Genomic DNA, 22,101 nt, shown 5'->3' with positions numbered 1-22,101 from the left:
CTGTATCGTGTAAGTGCAACCGAAAATGTCACCGACCCCAAGTAGCCAAAATCGCCACTAGGAGATGCTAAATACGCAATAATATTTAGAATGTGAAAAAGCAAACGTCGGTAGAATAAGGCAAGTGTGTTTTTAAAAATAAAATAACATTTTATTTCTATACTATGGACAATCATTCCATCCATAGAAATACAACCGACTACAAATAAGACAAGTAAATCACATAGCTCCTAAATACAGGACTTAAATGCAAACTATTCATATCTAAATGTCACAAACATGATTCAACTGGGAAAGCGTGTCAAAAAGGCTCAGCTTTTTATCGATTGGTTGATTAGCGATGAACAAATCAGTCGATTGGTGGACTTGCTGATCGTTAAGTGTAACGAACCAACCAATTTGACATGCCCCCCTAATTTCATTCAATTGTGTGAAAACACATTACAATATTAATTCTGCAATAAATTACAAGATTCATAAGTTAATTTAATTTGTTATACATAAAGGTTTTATGCGATTTATTTACGTATTCATACATACGTTTCATAATAATAATAATAATAATAATTTCCTTGTATTGTCATTCTGTGTAACAATGTACACAGAACGAAATGTCGATTGCACCTGACTCGTTGTAGCGAGCCGATGCAGCCGCAGCCAACAGAGGGCGCCGCCGACCACTTTTTAATATATTTGTATGTTTTTATTTGTACATTTATTCACTGGAAAAAAACTTTTTGCCTGTTGCAAATACTTATGGTAAAAGTAATGTTTTTTTTCCCCTATACATATGCATTCACAAACTATTTTCTAAAATATTTCCCATGCCAGCCATGTAGCCAAGGGTGGGCAAACTAGTGGTATTTTGTAGAATTTTTTCTTGTACATTTGTACTATTACTGTAGTTGTATTTTTTGTAGTATTTCTGTTGTAATATTTCTTTAGTACTTTTGCACTAGAGTATCACTGTAGTAGGTCCCCGTTTTTAATCAAAGAATGTAATATTTAGATTTGTAGTTATTTTGTAGCATTTGTGTAGTCGTATTTTTGTTGGAGAAGCCATGCCTTCGCAACCTTCACCAGTGATCCCGGAATGAAGAATCCTGCACACTATGCACTATGTTACCAACGCACACCTCCAGCATATCTTGTCAGGCTGCAGGATCACACTTTCCAAGGGGAGTAATAGATAGCGCCACGACTGGGTCTTGGGAAAACTGGCACTGTAGGAGTGCCACTAGGGCAGCAAGAAATGACCAGCAGAGAGCCATGCCAACTTTTCAAGGAAGAGGTGGCAAAGAGGCACCAGGTTGAGAGATCCGCCAAGGATCAATTCCAGCTCCAGTTACCATCTCTCCACCCTGACATCGTGGTGGTGTTCACAAAGGCATATACAGGGATCAGAATTTTCCGCGGATTTCCGCTGTTTTTGAACCCCAAAGGCATTCCGACTTTTTCACTTTTTCTCTTGCGTAGCAAACAGATTCAAAATCCGACTGTCTCGCTCTTTCCTTTATTGCTCTGGCGCACCCTGGCGGCCGTTAGAAAAATTGGCCGCATTGTTGCTCTGAACTGCATTTGAACTTATCTTGCAGTATTTACAAAAAAATCAGTTATGTGGGCAAATTATTTTAATCTTCTAAAAATGTTACTTAAATGATAAATATAAGCATGGTTTTGGACAAGTAAATTGCCTAAAACCCAGGAGCTTGGGGGAGGGGGGGGGGGGGGGGCGCGGTGGCGGCGCGGGTGTTGGGGGGGGGGTGGGTGGTTAGGGGGGGGGGCTCCGCCCTGCTTTATTCCTGGACCCTGGCTATTTCAGCTGAAAATGAAAATCTCCATTCTGATCCCTGCATATATCTATATAACATATACACTCGCTCTCACACTCTCACAAAATAGCTCCAAGTTGCTTCAGCTTTTTGCAGCATTTGTTTCCATTTAGCTTTTTTTGTAGTTAGCATGCGTGCCTCTTGATATTCTTGGAAAACAGCCACAATCTCTTGGCAAATTAGGCAGATGCCGTTATGGCTTTCAGTGAAAAAAATACTAGAAAAAAAATGAGGAGAGGAAACAAAGAATTAAGGAATATCTTGGTCTACTAAAAATAAAAGTCCAAAAATATTTTGTAACTTTCAATTCTTTAAAAATATTACTTGAATTTGTATTTTTTGGTAAAAAAACAAACAAAAAACACTAAAACAAGCAAAGTTTGCTGCCACATTAGCACTTTCTTTACCACCAGGAGATAAATCATACACATTAATCCTTTACAGCAGAGGTGTCAAACTCCTTTAGCTCAGGGGCCACAATGGTAATTTCTTTTCATTTTGTTTTGAACAGTCCATAACTTATTTTTTTAAATTAATTTTCTTTATCACTAAAACATTAAAACCGAGACAAATATGGTTCACTTTAATTATCGCCTGCACAATCATCAATGTAGCTACATGATTACATCATTGCAGTGTAAGTTTCTGTCTTTTTTAAAGAAGCATCTCTTTCGGCTCAAAGAGCCGGCTTTTTGGGCCTCCAAATGGCTCTTCGGACATAAACGTTACTTTGTTTTTAATATCCATTTGTAAGTGGGGGAATTTGCATTAATTTGCTTAACCTGAGGCTCACTTAGAAGGAGCTGACATTAACCGCCATTTTGCTGCTTCGGCTACCCCAAAAGTCTAGGCAAAAAAAAAATAAGAAAAACGGTGCGTTTCATCACTTTGAGACTCTCGACTTTCCTTGTGCTTTTTAGCACTCGTTTTCAATTGCACTCCACAATACAGCGACATCAAACGGTCAAATTTTAAACACCTTTAACTATTAAAATCTTGTTTTCCATCTTACACGGTGGGCAATGAACACTGTTAATGGGGTTGGAATGTATCTTTACTGGGCTCTCCAGTGAGAAACAACTTTCATTGACAGAAATAAGGCGAACCAGCGTAACAACAGTGGGTTACCCTAGCTGAGAAAAAAAAATAATGTGAATGGAAGTCAAACCGTCTGCATCTCTTCCTCCTCAGCCGACTGGTAGTGCCTGTACTCGGCTTTAAGCTCCCAAGTGCTTTTGTGGGTGCCTTTGCTGTTGTACATACCAATTTCCCTCATGATCTCTTTCAGGTAGGTCTGCGAGACATTTCATACACAAATTAGTCCAGTTTAAAATGGATAACCGTTGTTTCTGGTTTACCCGTATAGGTTAATGCCAATTTCATTCATATTGACAGCTAGCTCGTTGATTGAGATTGACAGCAACAGACAGATATGGAGTCTTAATCGAGGCACAATGTGTTACTTTCTTAAACATGTCCCCGCTGATTTTGCCAACACTTCCATCTTACTCCATTTGGACAGTGGGAATCTCGTTAATCCATTCATGCATGTCATTAATTAGATGACAAGGCATTTGGTTCCCAAAAAGTTATAGTTACTAGCGCCATTTATCTCATTGAATACATTTACTTTGACATTCAGAGCACATGGCAGAAATCATGATGCTTTGTTTTAATTTAACAGTTGGATTTCCTGACCGAGTTCTCACACTTCAACTTTACATCCACATAATGTACACTAACATGCACAGAAAAATCGACACAATGTGTTATTTGCAGTAATGCTGCATTCCAAAAAAGCGGGAAGTTGGAGTTTTCTAACCTCCGACCAAGTATATACCATTGGGATGACACTATGTGTGAGGTCCTAGTCGCCAAGTCGGAGAAAACTTATGCAAGCCCGACTTCGTTGAGTTGCCTCAATCAAATGTCACTCAACAAAATAACAATCATCATGGAAACACAGACGGTGAATAGTAAAACAAATATATTCATATAATCATGTAAACTATTGTTATCAATCCATTATTATTGTACTTATTTAACACAACTTCACTTAACACAATATTCTTGCTGAAGGTTCAAATGTCTTTTAATGTGCAAAATAAAAAAAAAACTGATCGCGAGAAGCCATCTTTGCAGTTTACATTGAATTGGAACCCATTGGGGGGTTGTATCTGGTACCATTCGAGTGGGATAACTCAGACCTCCTAATTTTTTGGAATGCAGCATTATTAGACATTTCCCCGCTGGTTCTGCCAAAATCATGATTTTACTCAGTAGGAACATCATTAAACATGCAGACCATAGTTACTAACAAAAGAGGAGTACACAATAATAGTCGGTTTGACAGTTATCAGACTAATAACAATCTAATATCCTCCTGACTACCAGTAGTTAAAATTTGTCCTCTCTAGAGGACATTTCTAAACCTAAATATCTCCCACCCAGTGCATACAATGAAGTTGAAGCTCAATAGAGGACATTCAACTCTTTCCAATAATACATTTATAGGGGTTGGGCTTTGTCACCTTGACTTCACACATTTTGTCTTGAACTGCTGTTGGCATTTTATTAATAAAACTCTTCTCAACATGTTAAAGTGTTGTTTCAGGTATTTTAAGTGTATTGGAGTCTTGAACTTAGTGTTTAAAAATGTCTTTTGTAGTGGAGATTTGAAGTTGTTTTGTCCATTTTGCCCTTTTATATCCCATCATTCATTATTGGGCCTTAAATAATAAGAGTAAAAAAAATGGCAGAATCCGTTTTACAAATTGAGAAACTCCATCAAGCTCGTAAGCAACCAAGAGGTTTCAGATGAAGAAAAAAAACAAGAGATTTCTTGCGGAGAATCGGGCCCCTCTTGAGCAAAGGAAGGCAAGGATGTCAGTCTGCCAAGAACAGGAAAATTCTGCATTGACAGGCAAATGGTTCCTTTTACTGGTTGATGCCCAGTGCTCCAGTATGTACCGGCCAAACCGAAGCAAACTGGAGTAAAAGGTATTTGTCTCGGCTGCGCCAACTGGTCTAGTTTTGTGGTCTACCAAGGTAAGACGACTTTCACAGCTACAGGAGGAAAGGGCAACGCGGAACAAGCTGTTATTTAATAGTCTCTTTACCAAGGCACCAGCCTCTTTAACACCCAGGTGACAAAAGAAATGACAGCGACTGGAACCAAAGGTCCAAAAAGAGGGTCAACTGAGATGGTAGTGAGACAAGGCACACCTGAACTTGGAGTCAAAATGGTTGGATAACAAGCCAATGATCATGGCATCCTGTGCCTATGAGATTGGACTTAAGAACACACACAGAAGATGGTCCAAGAAAGATAAAAGATATTTCCATTGGTCAAAACCACGGGCAATTTGCGGATTAAAACAAAGATGGGTCATGTGGACCTGGTTGAAGGTTCAGATTCAACAGGATGGCCTCCCTCACTAAAAATGAACAGTGTGTGCAGTTGGCACTCACCAACTCATGGCTTTAGTATAAGAGAGACTGTCAGTGTAAGGGGAAGAAACCACACAAGCTCCTCGACTTAAAATCCTTCATGGTGAAGAGATAATTGCTCAAGGCCAAGCAGGATGTGCAGCAAGTCGCAGCAAAGTGACGTTAAAAATGAAAACCACAGCCAAATGCAGCTCTGAGACACTACGCTCAGTGCTTTCAGACATGTTGGGTTATCACACATGCATTAAGGTGCCGCCAATCTGGCTGCAACAATAAAACATGTGTTATGTGCTCCAAATGCTAGATTTTTGTTTTCAAGCGTAATGGAAACATAAGTAAAACATTGATGGACAGTTATGTTGAACACCTTTTAAAGCTGGTGTTTTCATATTTTTATGGCACTAACAATGAAGTTCTATTTCCCCTCTATTAGGTTCTGATGTCCACTATAAAGGACACATCGAGCTTTGGAACGAGACTTATAATTTTAAACATTTCTTTTGCAGTATTTCTTTTACTTCACATAGATTTCTAAATATAAGTGATAAGATAACATTTTTTCTGGTAGTCAGGAGGATATGACGACAGTTTTCGGCCTAAAAGGAAAAACACACTCACGAATTAGTCGCCTGCTAACACTGAAACACTTAGACGACACTACTAGTTGTTAGAAAGATTCCAAGTTTTCAGGTACAATGATTTTCTTTTTTTATGTAGTATTCGCAATACTTTGTTATCTTTTTAATCACAAAAAATATGAAACTTTTCCCCATTCCAGCCATTGTGTAAGTGGTAGAAAAATAACACTACCTGGCCGTTCAAAAACCAGCCATTGGGTGTCGCTGTGTAGATAGTTAGGCCTTGCCGAGGTCTCCATGCTTGACGAACAGCAAGATTTTTGACAATCGGCATTTGGGTTACTAGGGTTCAGTTAATTGGAGTGCTACCCAAGTGCAGGGAGAGGAACGGTGGCGTGGAGTGTTTTGCGGCGTTTGTCTCCCACTCAAGCACTCGCCAGTTACGCAATCAGATGCAATCAGAGGGAGCCGAGGACCTTTAGGTCTCATCAGCACCTACCCGCTGCTGTTCTCTGCTGGCTAGAACAAATCCGGAGCTAGCAATGCAGTCCATATGTGAGTGCATATGGGCTAAGCAAGGAACTGGTCCAAATTGGAGCAGTGTCTCTAAAAGCCATTATGTCAACAAATCGCTCTGGACTGACAAAAACACAAAAAGGCAAATAAAGATGCTCTCTATCACCGATAAAGTTGGACTTCTGACCCACTAAACTTGCTCTGAAGCTGCATGCAGCTGTTTGGCGCACCCTACTGGCACCCTGCCACTTTTCCAAAACTGTTTGATAATGGAAAAAGATATGGTTCTTGTAGGAACAAAAATTGGACATATCGTTAATGTTTTCCAAGGAATACAGACGCTGCACTACTTACAAACGAGATCGTAAGTTGAATTTGTTCGTAAGTTGCTTCAGTGCTATATTGTGTATGTTTAAGGTTCATATAAGTATGTTTAAGGCTTGTATAAGTAACCTGTATTGTTTTGTACTATAAAATATACATTTCATAAAATAATATGCTCTGTAAAGATAAATAAAGTTAAGTTTAACTTGGGACTCCAACATTTAGGCGACTTCTTCCAGTGGTAAAAACTGGCCGAAAAAAAGCGATTAGACCATTTTCTCAACCGCATCAAGCTTCCATATTCCACTTTCATTTCAAAAGAAATAGCTCGCCTCTTCTTTACACCAACCATACTGAATGGATGCACGAGTTATTAAACAATAAAAATTTCAAAGTTCCTGAGATACAGTACAGTATGTTTACACACAGATTAGGAAGAGGAAGCGGATTTCTTCTTCCGGGTGGATGCTGGATCAGCTCTCTCAGCGACACACGTGGGTAGCGGAAGAAATAAGCACTACAGTAATGTCCTGTACTTGGAAAAAGGTGCACAATACAAAATCTAACTTACAGCAATGCTCGAATATTTTTCGACATCCTGAAAAAAATGTTTGTATCTACTGTTTTTTGTAAGTTGAATGGTCGTAAGTAGGGGAGCGTCTGTATACAGACACTGTAAGTGGTTCCTTACTTCTAAGGCCTATAAAGCGTTTCATTTTTTGCGGCTCCGGACCCAATTCCTTTTCAACATTTAGGGTTGTCAGCCCCAGGAAAGTAAATGAAGTTTTTCATAACGTCCACATGAATGCGACAAAGTATCATGTGAAGCAAAAACATTGTGTCGTGAAATAAAAAGATTTTAAAAATTATAATTTGACAGTATAAAAGTTATTTGTGGGGGGGGAAACTTAGGTACAATACTTTCATTTCTTAAAATAATGTCTTAACCTGTAAATTTGTTGAGTTTGTTCTCTATCAAATAAATAAAGGTTTCCACTTCACCATGTTTTGACTATCGCGGGACCTTTATAGAACGCAAACAACGCAAAAAAACGAGGGATCACGGTCACAGTTATCGGATTAAATGAGTTATTCAAATAAACGAACGACGATTTATTGTTCTTTGTTTGAATGAAGTTTTGAAAAAAAGACTGACACAATGGCAAGAGCCTATAGCACATCATTGCTCACTGCGGGCAGAACACAGACCAGCGATTATCAATAGAAATTACTGGCAAGACATTGCTTGGAAAACCCAACTTCTCCTATTTAAACAAAACCTTCATTTGGACTCCGACCGGTGATGGTGCAATATCAAATGAATAACCCTTCTAGAACTAGTATTACTAACTTTAGTTTTCGAAGCTTTAATGCACTAAGAAAACATTGCTCATTGTAAACAATTGTCAAGTCAAACATTTAAATAAAATTTAAGATTGCCTTTTAATATTTGCCGTCTTTGTCGTTCATATTTTTGGATTGCAACTTGACTTGATTATTTTCTAGGTAAATTTGCAAGTTATTGTATGTAGCAGATGCCCCTTTTCCTGCTCCTTGGCATGTATCTGCAGACGGCTGGACGTAGTCAAAGTTAATTCTTTATGAAAAATAAAATACAGTTCTTTTGTTGGCCTTTTTCAAAAGGCCAGTTTTTTTCTTTACCAGGAAAATACCTCAATTCCTTGGCCAATTGGAAATTGCGGTGATCTGAATGGCGCTTCACCCCAGATTCAGAATAAAATAAGGATCTGATACGTCATAGAACTCAACATCAAGTTTACGGTAGGAATAAGAGGAATTAGTTTGCCTGACTGTGTACTGCTCAACCAGCATGAGCTTCCAATGGATTTCAGAATCACTAAACTGGAAAGCATCAAAATGATATTTTCTTTGGTTATTTGATGAACCCTCTTGTCAATTTTTTGAACTGTCAGTGTCTGAAATAGCGTCTGCCCGGACGCCCGTCACGAAATGTGAATTTCCCTGCGGGGATGAATAAAGTATCTATCCATCATCTTTTACGTCGGGTGCACAACTTACAAAATGTCCGACAACTTTTTTAAGGAAAAAAAACCCCAATGTTTTTTTTTTATTTTTAAATCAAACATTTGCTTTATTCGGATTTTGAAATCTTCGTTCGGTTTGGAAATTTCAGAATTTCAGTTCGTTTAGCAATTTGCATACTCGGCAGCCGATCAGACGACTGCATCGAATACCTTCGTGCTTCTGGACTTTCCCGAGCGTTAATAGGTCAAGCATTTGCGTCCCTTTTTCCAAAGTAGACGTACAGAGAACACAGGAAAATGGATAAGTGGTTTGGAATCAAGCTAAAACCTCAGACCCCGAAGAAATATTCAAAAGAAGCTAACAAAATTTACGATGCTACAAATTGTAAACTTACATTAAAAGCATCGTGGAAAGAGGAGTTTACGTGGCTTGTAGCAGACGACGCAACGCAAACATTGCATGAATGAAGATGAGTAAATACAGGTACATACTATTGCTGATGGAAAACAACGATGTCATATACATGCAATGAATGTTATAAGTCGATTTATAATAAACTTAATTTTGAAATGTTGTTCTGTTATATATTCTGATTATCAATCCTTGATACTGCGATTAGTCATCTTATTGTGTTTCAAGTTGTGAAAAATGGGGCAGGCAACTTTATGGCTGGGCAGGTAACTATTCAGAGTTGTCTGCCCTGGTGTCTGGTAACTTTTTGTTTCAGACACTGGAACTGTCATTGAAATTTGAAGTTTATTATTCTGACACGAAAAATGATTTAGGTTGACTCTAATATCCTTTCAGTAAGCGTAAAAGTAAATTTTGCTACTAATAATAAGTTTATCAACCGAAATTTGAGTAGATGACAGGTCATTGAACTGAAATAGAAATAAAACAGTGTAAGTAAACCAAGATTAACGAAATTTAGTATTTCTCACCCAACACCTTAAACCAAATGAGTGTGTTCTTTTACTATAATTTATTTTATTTGTTAATTGTCTTGTCCATTGTTCATTAAATTGCCAGCTATTGAATTTTAACTGGTGTTTCCTTTATGCATTTTACCACTGATCAAACCTGGAACTAGTCCAGTAACTATTCTCCCCACAGGCTAACAGCATAAGTGCTACACAAAAATCAAGCAAGGTGGGCGGCTGTACTGTTTGTTTGTTTGCTCTTTCCCGTCAGTGCCGATTTTGCTCACCACAGGTTGCTTGGTGATGTCCACCAGGTCTTTTATGTTGTAGTACTGATGCTTCTCAAAGGCGGAGAAAAGCATGTCTAATACCACCTGACGCTCAGCTCTCACCATCTTACCCTCCGACTTCTTTTTCTTTTCGTATTCCACCTGGTAAACACACACAGGTCAGGGATGATGTTGCGCCGAGGCATGCGCAACGTGGGCGGGAAGGAGCGCTGACGTTGAAGTCGTGGTTGGCCACGGGCTTGAAGGCGGTGGTGATGGCTCTCTCCAGCTGCTGGGACAAACGCTGAGGCTTCAGAGATTCTTTCATCTGAACCCTAACATACATGCAAAAGATTCACATACATATTACCGTAAATTTCGGACTACAGTGCGCACCTGAATAAAAGCAGCATGCTAAAATTTAAGTACGAAACTCAGCCTCACCAGATTTTTAGCCACAGGCTTTAACAGCCATACAAATATTATTAATTTATTCACGTATAATGTGCATTTTTTACACCTAAAAATATAACTCAATATTTGGTTGCACGTAATACACAAGGTTTTACAGTAGTATATCACTGTACTTATGCAATAATTAATCCCCGACCGCAATGGCAAAACATTAGAAGCAACGGAAATCAAACCTGTGTTGCGCTGATGAGAGTGCCGAATCCTAACCACAGGAGCACCAGTGACATAGGATAAGGCATTAGACATTATATTATTATCACACTATTTTAACTCGGTGCCTAAAACAAATGTTAAAGAATGGCAAAAACAAAGTTCCCTGCAAAATATAACATAAGCGGAAAGTCCGTATCAGCATTAGATACACCAAAGAGTTGTTTCCCTCTTTGTGCCTTTTTGCGTTTATATCTTTTAAATTTGTCCTAACTTCGCCTTTCCATTCTCTAAAATTCGTTTCTAGCATTATGAGTAAAATATATGCCATCAGTATCACCATTGGTCAACTGGTTAGGTTTCGGAGTTTTATATATGAAAAATATATGGCGCTGTCACAACTGGTTTTTAATTCGCCTTGCATACAATGTTTTGCAATTTTGGTGAACAGCACATATTAATGCATTGCTTTAATATATTGCACACACGTGGTAGCTCTAACTGTATTCTCATTTCATGTGCCCTATAGTCCAGACATTAAAGTGCGGGAAAATACGGTATTACTTTTCTTATTTTGTCAAATAAATGATTAAAAAAATAGTAGAATGAAACAAATATATATTGTTAGTTAAATAAAAAGACAGATGTGTAAAAAACAAAGAACTAAGGAATATATTTCGTAATTTATCTATCTAAATCTAAACGTATTTATAAATCCCATTGCGTGCATGCGCGCGCGTGCGTGTATGTGGCTTATAGGCTCTAAAAACGACTAAACCAATTTTTGTGAAAATTAAAACAGTTAACAGTTCTTTAGATCTCCCTGAGTGTCTTCAGCTGGGTTTTGTGTCAAGGCACCCTAATCAACACCAACAAATTAAAGTTGGTTTTAAACGTGGTATTTGAAAGACTGTTGTTGGTAGGTTGCTCCTGAGAGAAGCATCAGAGAAAGAGAAAGAAAGAGAGAAAGAAAGAGAAAGAAAGAAAGAAAGAAAGAGAGAGAGAGAGGCAGAGAGAAAGAGACACACAGAGTGACACAGAGAGAGTTATTACAGTTATTTTTCATCTTTAGATCTTAATTTGTGCAGAAATAAGATATTTGGGAAAAGTGGAATGTTTGATGCGATGTGGCCCCACTTTGACTGGAACTTAACTCAGGCGGCCCGTGGAGTAAATTGAGTGAGACATCCTTGATTTTGAATAAAAGGCCTTAATGAACTTGGTTGTCTGCCTTAATGAAGGAACATTTGTTGGACAGATCACTGTGTACTGTACTGAAATATGGCCATCTGTAATGTCTGAGCAGCGTCCAAAGCAAATGATCAGTGGGCATTTGGGACACATTCTGTGGCCCCCTCAACACCACCCCCAGCAAGACCATTCCTTTCAGCGAGAAATGGACTACAGCAAAAAGGTCTGAAATAAAGCAAAATGTGTTGTGTTTGCATTGGACGGCATTGTAGTGGCACATCTGTCGTGATGCAGTTGCTATAGTAATCTACCCTGAATAGCAGATTCCCTTTGAAAGAAGATGAACATTTGTGGGAACAAAAACGTGTGTGACTATTATATTATACAATAACATATATATATATTTCATATTATAAATGTGTGTGTTATAATTGCCCCCTATATAATCATCTTTAAGTCATAATATGAAAAGCAGCACACCTTAAAAGTCCTTTTGTGAAGTTCCAGCATTCTCACGGTCTGGTTCATAATTGCATTTGTATTCTATATAAGACTATTCAGTCACATTGAGATTTCTCAAATCCGAGGAAAAAAATGTGACGCATTTCTTATCACGTGTTTACTCCCTACGACATGTGGCAGCCAACTCACTTCTTGAGCTTCATGTAGTTGTCAGTAACGACAGGTTTGCATTCGGCTCTGTGCACCACAACCCCCTCCAGGCTGATTTCATCTGCAACCACAAAGTTGGCACATCATTATATAGGACTTGTCACAAATCTTTGCAACAACAAAACCACTTTTTTTCTTTCTTAGGGGACACCACATTCAGACGCCAGCTGCATTCGACACAAAGAAATAATTAGCACGGTGCAACAAGACAACCGTTACTGATGCGCACCAGGGTGTTGTGGTGCGGTAAATGGGCATGTGAAATGGTCTGATGCAATTACAGGCTGTTTCGTGGGCATTTAAATGCAAACTCAAAATCAAAACAAATATGAAACCGGCTTTTTAAAGACCCACAGCTTTCACTCTACAAGACATGTTGACGCTCTAATCCTGTTTGATGTGTTCTTTATAGATTTCACTTATATTCATAATTAGAAATTCCAGTTAACCCAAACATGTTCTAATATTTTGTTCAGTGGTCAGCAACCACCAGCATCAGGCCGTGGTTAGTCTGGTACAGGGGCGCACAGGAATAGATAACAAAAAAAAAAAAGATGCCTATTAACGGCCATACACACACTCGGGAAGCTAAGCAGTGTCGGGCTAGGTTCCTACTTGGATCGGAGACCACCTGGGAATACTAGTAGCTGTAAATCAGTCATTTAGCGAACGCTCTGCTGTGACAGCATTGACTGTATTTCTCTCTCCACCCCCTCCCCAGGTACAGTTGCTGAAAATTCAAAATTCAAAATGTTTTACACAAAAAATAACTCAACGTTTTAGTGTGCATTATACACAAGGTATTAAGGTAGTATATTACCATATTTGAACAATGATTGATCAGTCGAAAAATACAGCTGACCAAATTTGCACAACATTGGATGTCACAGGAGTGAAACCCAGATTCCAGTGGTGAGAGCGCCAAATCCGAATCACTGCACCACCAGGGATGTAGATGACATAGGAAGAGGCATGAGATTGTATCTCAAAGTATTTTACTCGAGCGAAAATCTACATTGCAAAAAACTATCCATTTGGCCGAAAATGTGGATGATCTTAATGTCATTTTTCAAATTTTGATATATTTCAACCTGTTTTTCTTGTGAAATAAGGAAATTTGCACTCAAAATGAGGAAAATAACTACAACCGGCATATGTATTTGCCAATTCCAGGTATTTCGTTTACACCTTGGTAACAAATACATTTTAAAATGATTATAATTATCTACTATTAGCTAGATGTTTTTCTAATATGAAAAATCATCCTATAAAAATATCGTTAAGAAATATACAGTATACTTAAAATGGGCAATATTTTCCATTACTGGGTTAGGTATTGATTGTATTACACTGTGGAGTCTTTTAGGGAAATCGGTTTTCTCAAAATTTAAGGAGCAAGATTTAAATACAAACACTATATTAGGAGTCTTTTGATGGATTTGAGTGGAAGGTTGATAAACGTGTTTTCTTTTTGTGTTCCTTGGCCCCACTTATCAATTTTTAATTTCAGAGAACCAAAAAAAGTGTTCAAAATTTTAGGCTTCCAATTTAGATGTGAGGAAACAGTAACCAGTCTGCCAACAATGAGCTTTCGATCACATGCAGCTGCCTGCTGACATCATAACGCTATTTACAGAACATCTTGCTATAGCCGAATGAACTCTCCCGGGAAAATCCAGCCCAGCTGTTTGTGGGTTTCTGTACCGCCTAAAACAATAACAAACCGAGTTGAATAGACCTCTTTTTTTCTACAGTTGTATTTTTCGTAATAGAATCAAGTGCCATGTTTTACGCACTATAAAAGGGCACCGGATTTATTAGGCGCCCCCTACTGAAAAATAGTTTGTCATACGTTAACGTGAATGGGATTAAAACTACGATAAGCGCTAGCAATACCATTGTTCATTAGTGCAATGACTGATGGGTCGAAAAAAAAATGACTATGACCAAACTCGCAATTCATAGTATTGAACAGGAAACTAACTCATGTGACAGCAGTGAGACCACCAAAATTTAACCACCTCTAGTGATTCAGAGAACGTACGAACTGTGGAAATTTGGAGGCCTGCCTCATTGAGATAAAAGAGTGGATGTCACTCAATTTCTTGCGTCTTAACTCTGAAAAGACCGAAATGTTAGTCATTGGTCCATCTAAATGCCGTGACTTATTCTCAAAAACTGCTGTGAACATTGACAAATGTCACATCACACAGAGTGACTCAGTTAAAAATTTAGGTGACATATTTGACCCTGATCTATCCTTTGAAACGCATGTAAAGAAAATTACTAGAACCGCTTTCTTCCATCTTCGTAAAATTGCTAAAATCCGTTCAATACTGTCTCAGTCGGATGCGGAAATTATAATTCATGCGTTTGTTACCTCCCGTCTTGATTACTGTAATGCACTACTCTCTGGTCTCCCGAAGTCTAGAATCAAGTCTCTTCAGCTGGTACAAAATGCCGCAGCGAGGCTTTTAACTAGGACAAAAAAGTACGATCACATCACACCGATTTTGGCTAACCTGCATTGGCTCCCAGTTAGCCTTAGATGTGATTTCAAGGTTCTCTTAGTATTATACAAAATCATACATGGACTTGCTCCCTCTTATCTTTCAGATCTGATTTGCCCCTATGTCCCGGTCCGAAGCCTACGATCTGAGAGTGCCGGTCTTCTGGTGATCCCAAGAGCAAAGAAGTGTTCTGCTGGTTCGAGAGCGTTCTCCATCCGGGCACCGGTGCTGTGGAATGCTCTTCCCCCTGAGATCCGATCTGCAACCTCAGTGGAAATGTTTAAATCTAAGCTTAAAACTCACTTCTACTCCATAGCATATGAATAACCTACTCTTCTCGTCGGCTGAAAAATAGTCTGTGTAATATAGTGTAATAATCTGTGAAGCCCTTTGAGACTCTTCGTGATTTAGGGCCATACAAATAAAAATGACTTGACTTGACGAAAAGGCATTCATTTTATCTTATTTTCACCCATTTTTTACTCACCGTGCCAGAAACAAATGCAGCTTTTTCATGCCCAAATTCAAGCAATTTTAAGCACTTTCAAAGCCCAAATTTCCAAATTCACCATTACCCAACATATTCCAGATGCACATGTCCTGATGCACTTGTAGGGGGCGATGACGCTTCAAATGACAACGCCATACAAACTGTTGCTAGCTGCAGTTAGTCACGATGAAAGAAGAAATGCAATAGCAAAGTGAACTCACCAGATCAGACGTCATTTGTAAGCATCACTTTTGAGAAGACTCATTTTTCTTCTTTTTATGTGTGGTCTATCAGGTGAGACTGCTAAGGAACATGACAACAATTTCAAACATTTACAAGCACTTCACCCAAAACTGAAGACATTTTCATACTTTGAAAACACATAAAATTCAAGCCTTTTCTAGGACTTCAAGCACTTGTACTAAATATCTGACGTTTACATTTTTCAGGACGACTCTCTGTTTTCTCCATTCTCTTTAACATTTTGTTCGGGCACAGTTGGTAAAAATAGTGTAAAATGAGATGAAATTATTGCATTTTCATATGTCATCTACATCCCTAGACTAGGTTAGGCCTAGGGTTAGGGTTAGGATTTGGCGCTTTTACCACCAAGATCCAGGTTCAATTCCCGTTATATTCAATATACTACAAATAAGGTCACTGCCGTGAACTGATTAAATTTTTTACTGATTTTGGTCAGTAATGTTTTTCCAGAGATCAATCATTGCATAAATATGGTAGTTTACTGTGAAACCTCGTGTAGTAATGCACACATCTAAATACTGTATACACATCTCGTCTTATCCACTGAACTCTCCTGTACATAAGGCGAGATAAAAGGTGAATTTCTGGCCAATTTGGGGTTTTTAGGTGCACCAAATAGTCCGGAAAATACAGTACAATGCTCGTTTTGCTGTTCTATTTCTGGATATGGACTTTCACAGCGAGTAAGAAGCGGAGACATTTTACACTCCTCGTGCTGCAAGCGGTTCAGATGACCTGTGGAGGAGACGGAGTCCTCTGACGTGGGAATGACTCGACGAGGGATCCTTGTGTCAACGTCACCCTGTCGCAAAATTTCAAACGTGTAGGCGAGGCAAAAAAAAAGTGTGAAGCTTGAGGTCCTCTCTGCGTGATGGCATTCCGTGACGATGGAGGCGCAGCAGGATCCCTGTCAGAACATGCCAACTGTTGCCACGCTTCAAGGTGGCTCTTTTTGTTTTGGGGGTTGATTCTGTAGATTATTTTACCATGTTCAGAGAGCAACATTATTTTAGTAGAGAAGAATACTGAAATATAAAATGCATTTTCTACACTTTACATTACCGTATTTTCTGCACTATAAAGCACATCAGATAAGGCGCACCTCCCAAAATATAGTCTTTTGTCATATTTTCGATACACAAGGCGCACCAGACTATAAGGCGCATGAAAGAGCTATTCTTCTATAACCATTGGGCATTTTACCCATGTACTGTGTACGAATGTTCTGATGCAATGATTGAACAGTCGATAAGTGTCGCTGACCAAAATCGCAAAACATAGTATGCAATGGGAATCGAACCATAGTTGTGGCAATGAGGACACTGACACTTCACCAATGGTCCAGATAACTCATCCCAAAAAAATCAAAACCTATCCGGCCCTATGTGAGAAAGTAATTGCCCCTTGAACCTAAAGTTGGGCCGCCTTTGGCAGCGATAACAGGAATCTTAACGTTTGCGATAAGTGGTAGCAAGTCATTCACAACGCTGGGGAGGTATTTTCGTCCACTCTTTGTAAAATTGTTTCAAATCTGCCATATTGGATGGTTTGCTGACATGTGACTTTGAGGTCACACCAAAGCATTTCATTTGGATTTAAAATTTTATAGATTTTAGAGTTCTAGGTACTCCACGACGTTAGCATCCATGAGCACTTCCGCTGACAATACAATATGTGTGACGTCACGGGTCCTCTCACGCACACTTTTATGTGCTAGATATGGTCGTGAAAATACAGTACCTATTATAACAGGTTTTTAATGATTAACATTTAACAATTTGAATACTGTATTTCTCTACCCCATTTCCTGTAAGATATTCACCCTTAAAGTTTTTTACATAGTTTTTTTAGGTTACATTTAATGAATAGATGAAAACTTTTTGTTCCATTTACTCTTAGATCGCTTAGTAGAACGAGTACAACTATTGATTGATTGTATTGAGGTGCCTGAGCCTTATTATTCAGGGGAGGAAGGTAAAATGGATTACTGCTGCAAGTCCAATCCATTAAAGGGAAAGTAACACGGAGATCTCCCTCAGGCAATGAAAGTCATTCGGTGTGGCTGCCTGCGGATATATTACAGGGGAAAGTTTTTCTGACATATTGAGAAAGGAACAGAGAGTAGAAGTAACTCAGAGGAGACCACTAAAGCTTAAGCTTTAAATTACAGGACTAATAAGCTTCCCCCACAAATAAGCAGTGTGTGAATGTATCTTAACACCCCTCTACTTCCCCGCTTATGCTCAGACGCAAACCAGATGGTGATACTTAAGACCCCAAAAAGGTGGCACCTAGATGTTGTAGTGACTCACCGGGTAAATCGGGACCGTGCACGCATATGCTCAGTGCACACGTTTGTTGACTTAAATTTGCAGGCTGGAATATGATAGCAGCCTGCCACCGCTCTTTTGATTAACATCATATCCTTGAATCATTTAGTGCAGGTTCAAGTGCTGTGGTCACCATGGCAACCACCACATGCTGTGAAACTTTGTGTGTCACATTCGGTTCAATCAAAGCGAGTTCTGAGCTTCGAGGCCATTAGCACTTAAAAGGTAATCCCAAATTCTTAAACATGTAAAATGTGAGGAAATAGTACTTGGTTTTTGAATGAAGTTATATATAATTCATCGGTACATTCCAAATTTCGGAGCTGTTGTAATCTAAAGACAGCATTTCTTGACTTCATCTTGAGCTGTGATGCCATCGGAGGAACACCAGTACAAGTCGCTGGAGTGTTTTATGTGTTGATACGGTTCCGAGTGTTTTAAGTGAAGTTTCTGTAATGTTTGTGGAGAAGGCCAAGGGTGTTGTGTTGCAGGTAGGTGCAGTAATGATATAACGAATTTGCTGGTTTCGTCGAATGTTGTCCTAAAATATATGGTTTGGCCCATAAAAAATATTTACTTTCCTTTATGGTTTTGGGTCAAAAAGGTTCCCGACTCCTGTGATAGAGGCTGGTGTCCTTGTTAACAACTCTTTCTTGCCTTAGTCAATCCCACTCTTTTTTTCTTAGTTTACAAAAATTAACATTAATCTCCGTGAAACTGACTCAGGTGGAGGAACACAGATTGGTAGACCAGGCGATGACTTCATGCAAGGCAGACCTACCCTCTGACCCATCCATACTGCTACATCAGACTTTCGCCTCTTGTTTTCCGACTACAAGGGTCTTCCGCAATTGGAAAATATGCAAGAATAGCTAAAGATCTATGAAGGATATACTGAGAATTATACAAACGACAAAAAGGGGTTGAATAATGCGAGGAAAAATCATTACAGATCAGAAACATCAAGCTCCTTGAGGAAAGAAAAACATTTGGGTCACAAGGAGAGCAAAGGGTCTCTTTTTTTCCCCAAGCAGGCAATTAGAAAACGGTTGGCTGAAACATGGCAGCTAAAACAAGGCCAAAACGTCGCCCACATACAACATGCGTGGAATCAAGTCAACAACTGAAAATGGTTGGCAAGTAGTGGGGCCACAGAAAAGATCTCAAGGCTTTGTTGTGGGGGAGTGACTCTTGAGACTTTAAAAAAGACCAGCATGTAGGCTTCACTATAAAAATCTCCAGTGATAAATCTAAGCTTGGGCCAATACAATATACAAGAAATGCCTGCAAGACTCAGTTTCAAGTAAGTAATTGTTGGAAAGGAAGTGGTCAAAAACCTGGGTCTTAACATGTTTTGGTCCCGTTAACCTTGGGGGCTACAATTTAATGGTAAACCAAAAACCTTATCAAATGCTTCAATCATCTTACAGAGAGCTCAGGTCTATGGTGATTCAAATATAAAAAAATAACAGTATAGTGGCAGTACCGTTCTAATTATCATACAAAAAGTTTAAAAACCTGAAATAAATCGAACCGACTGTTCCGTTGTTCAATTTGTTTAAGGATCACATATTTTCATAAATTGTTCAGATTTTTATTCAATTGTATCAATTCTTTCCACCGGCAAAGACTTGATTAAAAGTACACCAAAAAAATGAAGTAGCACAAAGGACGTGATACATAAATCATGCATTTAACAAGCGATATGAGAACAACTCTGTTTGTGAAAGCTGATTAAATGTATACATACATATCTTTAAATAGTTCCCGAAGTTCTACAATCAAATAATTATGAAAAATGTAATGTAGCAGCTCTGCTGCTATACAAATGTTTGATGTTAACATGTTCTGTAAATTCCTACCTTTTTTGTTACCTGAATGCATCTGTAAGTCTGAGTTGTGAATGGCTAAGGTGAGAGGTTGGCTTGTCAAGAGAATGTGCCTGGGAACTGGTGTGTGTGAATGGGAGAAAATAGGTGTGGAAGTTACAAACAGCATCCGATAGTCGCGTTGTGTTATTGTTTTTTGTGGTGCGTTGGTTACAGCCTACAGTAACCAGTTGACAAATAAAGCGACGTGTTCCTAAAACGCCGCCTTTCTTTCAGCTGTCTTCCAGACGCTACAATAATTTATCATCAAAAACCGTACATCTTTCTCAGGACCGTTTACTTGCCCCAAAAGGTAAAAATACATACCTATAAAACAATTAACGGTCTGTACTTAACTGTCTTCATAGATCGGTTGAGCAATTTGGCTATCAACTAAAATCCCATCGTGGGTGTTTGTCATTTGAATTAATTTTAACTTAAAAAAAAAAAAAATCTACCTAACCCAACATATGTTTGCAAGTAAAATCCGACTTATGACCTAACCACATATCTACTTATACTTATTACCATTGTTAGCAGATGTTTATTTTTTTCGCAGAAGGTCATCCCATATCAGTTTTGGCAGTCAGTCAGCATCACACTCTTCAGCAGCAATCTACCACGACGCTTAGTAACTAGAACACATCTCAGTGGCAGATGGTACCATTGCAAAAGAGTTTGACTTACGTCCAATCTGATTTACTACTGTTTTTTTAGAACCAGTCCCATTTGCAATGTTGCATGTAATAGCATTCTGTGCAATGAGTTTGAAAACAATAGCTGATTTTAAATGAGTTTTAACAAACAGTTACCAATAGCTTGTCCAACTACAGTTAAGTATGTAGCATTGATTGTAAATATGTCTTTAAAAAATACTTGAACAGTAACATATGTCTACTTGAGCAGTTGTCTCACTAGATTGTGATTTATTCAATAGAGTGAAACTCACTTTATATTGTTTTATGGTTAACTTTTTGGCGAACAAAATATTTGAAGTACAGTAGTATATGTCTACTTGACCAGGTTTCTAAGGTTGTGAAAGTGAGACTTGATAAACTCACTTTATATTGTTTACTGCTTATTGTTATTTTATTATATTATTTACTGTTTATTTATGTTGCTCTTAATAATAATAATAATAATAATTTCCTTTGTATTGTCATTCTTTGTAACAATGTACACAGAACGAAATGTCGATACACCTGACCCGTTGTAGCGAGTCAAGTGTAGGATAAATCTGTTGCCTGTGAGTTGCTACAAATATCATAAGGTTCTATAACACAACTACCTGTCTGTTCTTCTCTATTCAAATGAAAATTTCAAACTCTTTGACAGACAAAAACTTTGTGAAATAACAGAAATAGTTACTTTCCCTGGTAACTAGTTACTTTTACGCTAGAGTAATTCAGTTCCTGAAGTTATTTTCTGGAAGAAGTAAGGAGTAACTAATTATTTTTTTTAAATAATGTGCCCAACATTGGTTATGAGCACCAGCTTTGAATAAAACAACATTTTTAGATTTACAAAATTGTAATCTACTTTATTATATTTATTGCCTAGCTCTTTTATTGCAAAACAAGAGGAACAAAAGCCCCATCATGGAGCCTGATGTATCATGTCCAACATTCAGCAACAAAAAAAGCAACTACAAATTGGACCAGGGTCTTTGAACTGAACTGATAAAAGCTGACACTAGACCCGGGCGATAAAACTACAATGGTAATTAAAGTCGTGTAACTTTTGCCACGATAAATAAAACGTTTAATAAAAGTTGATCATTTAAACTGTTATTACCACCCGACCACTGGAAAAAATGGGGGCACTAAGCAATGAAAACGTCAGTTCCAGATTATCATTCAGGAGACAAAAAAGGGGACGCGGACCAGTCAATCATTTCGCAGGAAGAGCGCTATAGAAGCTCACATAGGGTGAAATCTACATGCGCAACGTTCACTGCAAACTTTGTCGACAACATGTGCCAACCAAGACAAGAATCACAACAAACTTTTCCCACCATTTAAAACAGTATCGCCTTCTAGAATACGCTTAAGGAAAAACAATTCAGCCCCAAACGAGTGCTCGCAGACGTTCAACAAGCACAGGGCCCCATTAAAAATATTTCCACGAGTGAACCAGGCTGAAAGGCGCTACCTGTGTATCCCTGCAACCAGCTCCCCCTCTGAGAACGTACAGACGCTCCCCTACTTACGACCATTTGACTTACGTAAATTGTGATGTTGAAAGATATCCGGACAT

At 38.5% G+C, this 22,101-nt stretch overlaps 1 protein-coding gene across 1 annotated transcript in view; it reads right to left on the bottom strand.

Moving 5' to 3' along the window:
- Positions 1-2,868: 2,868 nt before the first annotated feature.
- LOC148352599 (general transcription factor IIF subunit 2-like) overlaps positions 2,869-22,101 on the bottom strand; it is a 39,458-nt gene continuing 20,225 nt past the window's right edge. Inside the window, exons 5-8 of the mRNA XM_088353229.1 lie at positions 12,363-12,444; positions 10,132-10,231; positions 9,915-10,058; positions 2,869-3,126 (exon numbers count right to left, since the gene is read on the bottom strand). Coding sequence (XP_088209355.1) covers positions 2,995-3,126; positions 9,915-10,058; positions 10,132-10,231; positions 12,363-12,444 — 458 coding nt within the window. The 3' untranslated portion in view covers positions 2,869-2,994. The remainder of the gene's footprint in view (positions 3,127-9,914; positions 10,059-10,131; positions 10,232-12,362; positions 12,445-22,101) is intronic.

Source organism: Urocampus carinirostris, chromosome 14 (assembly GCF_059441175.1).
Source record: "Urocampus carinirostris isolate Australia breed hairy pipefish chromosome 14, RoL_Ucar_1.0, whole genome shotgun sequence".
In the NCBI taxonomy this organism is placed as follows: Eukaryota; Metazoa; Chordata; class Actinopteri; order Syngnathiformes; family Syngnathidae; genus Urocampus; species Urocampus carinirostris.
This window is presented reverse-complemented; position numbering and strand designations above follow the sequence as displayed.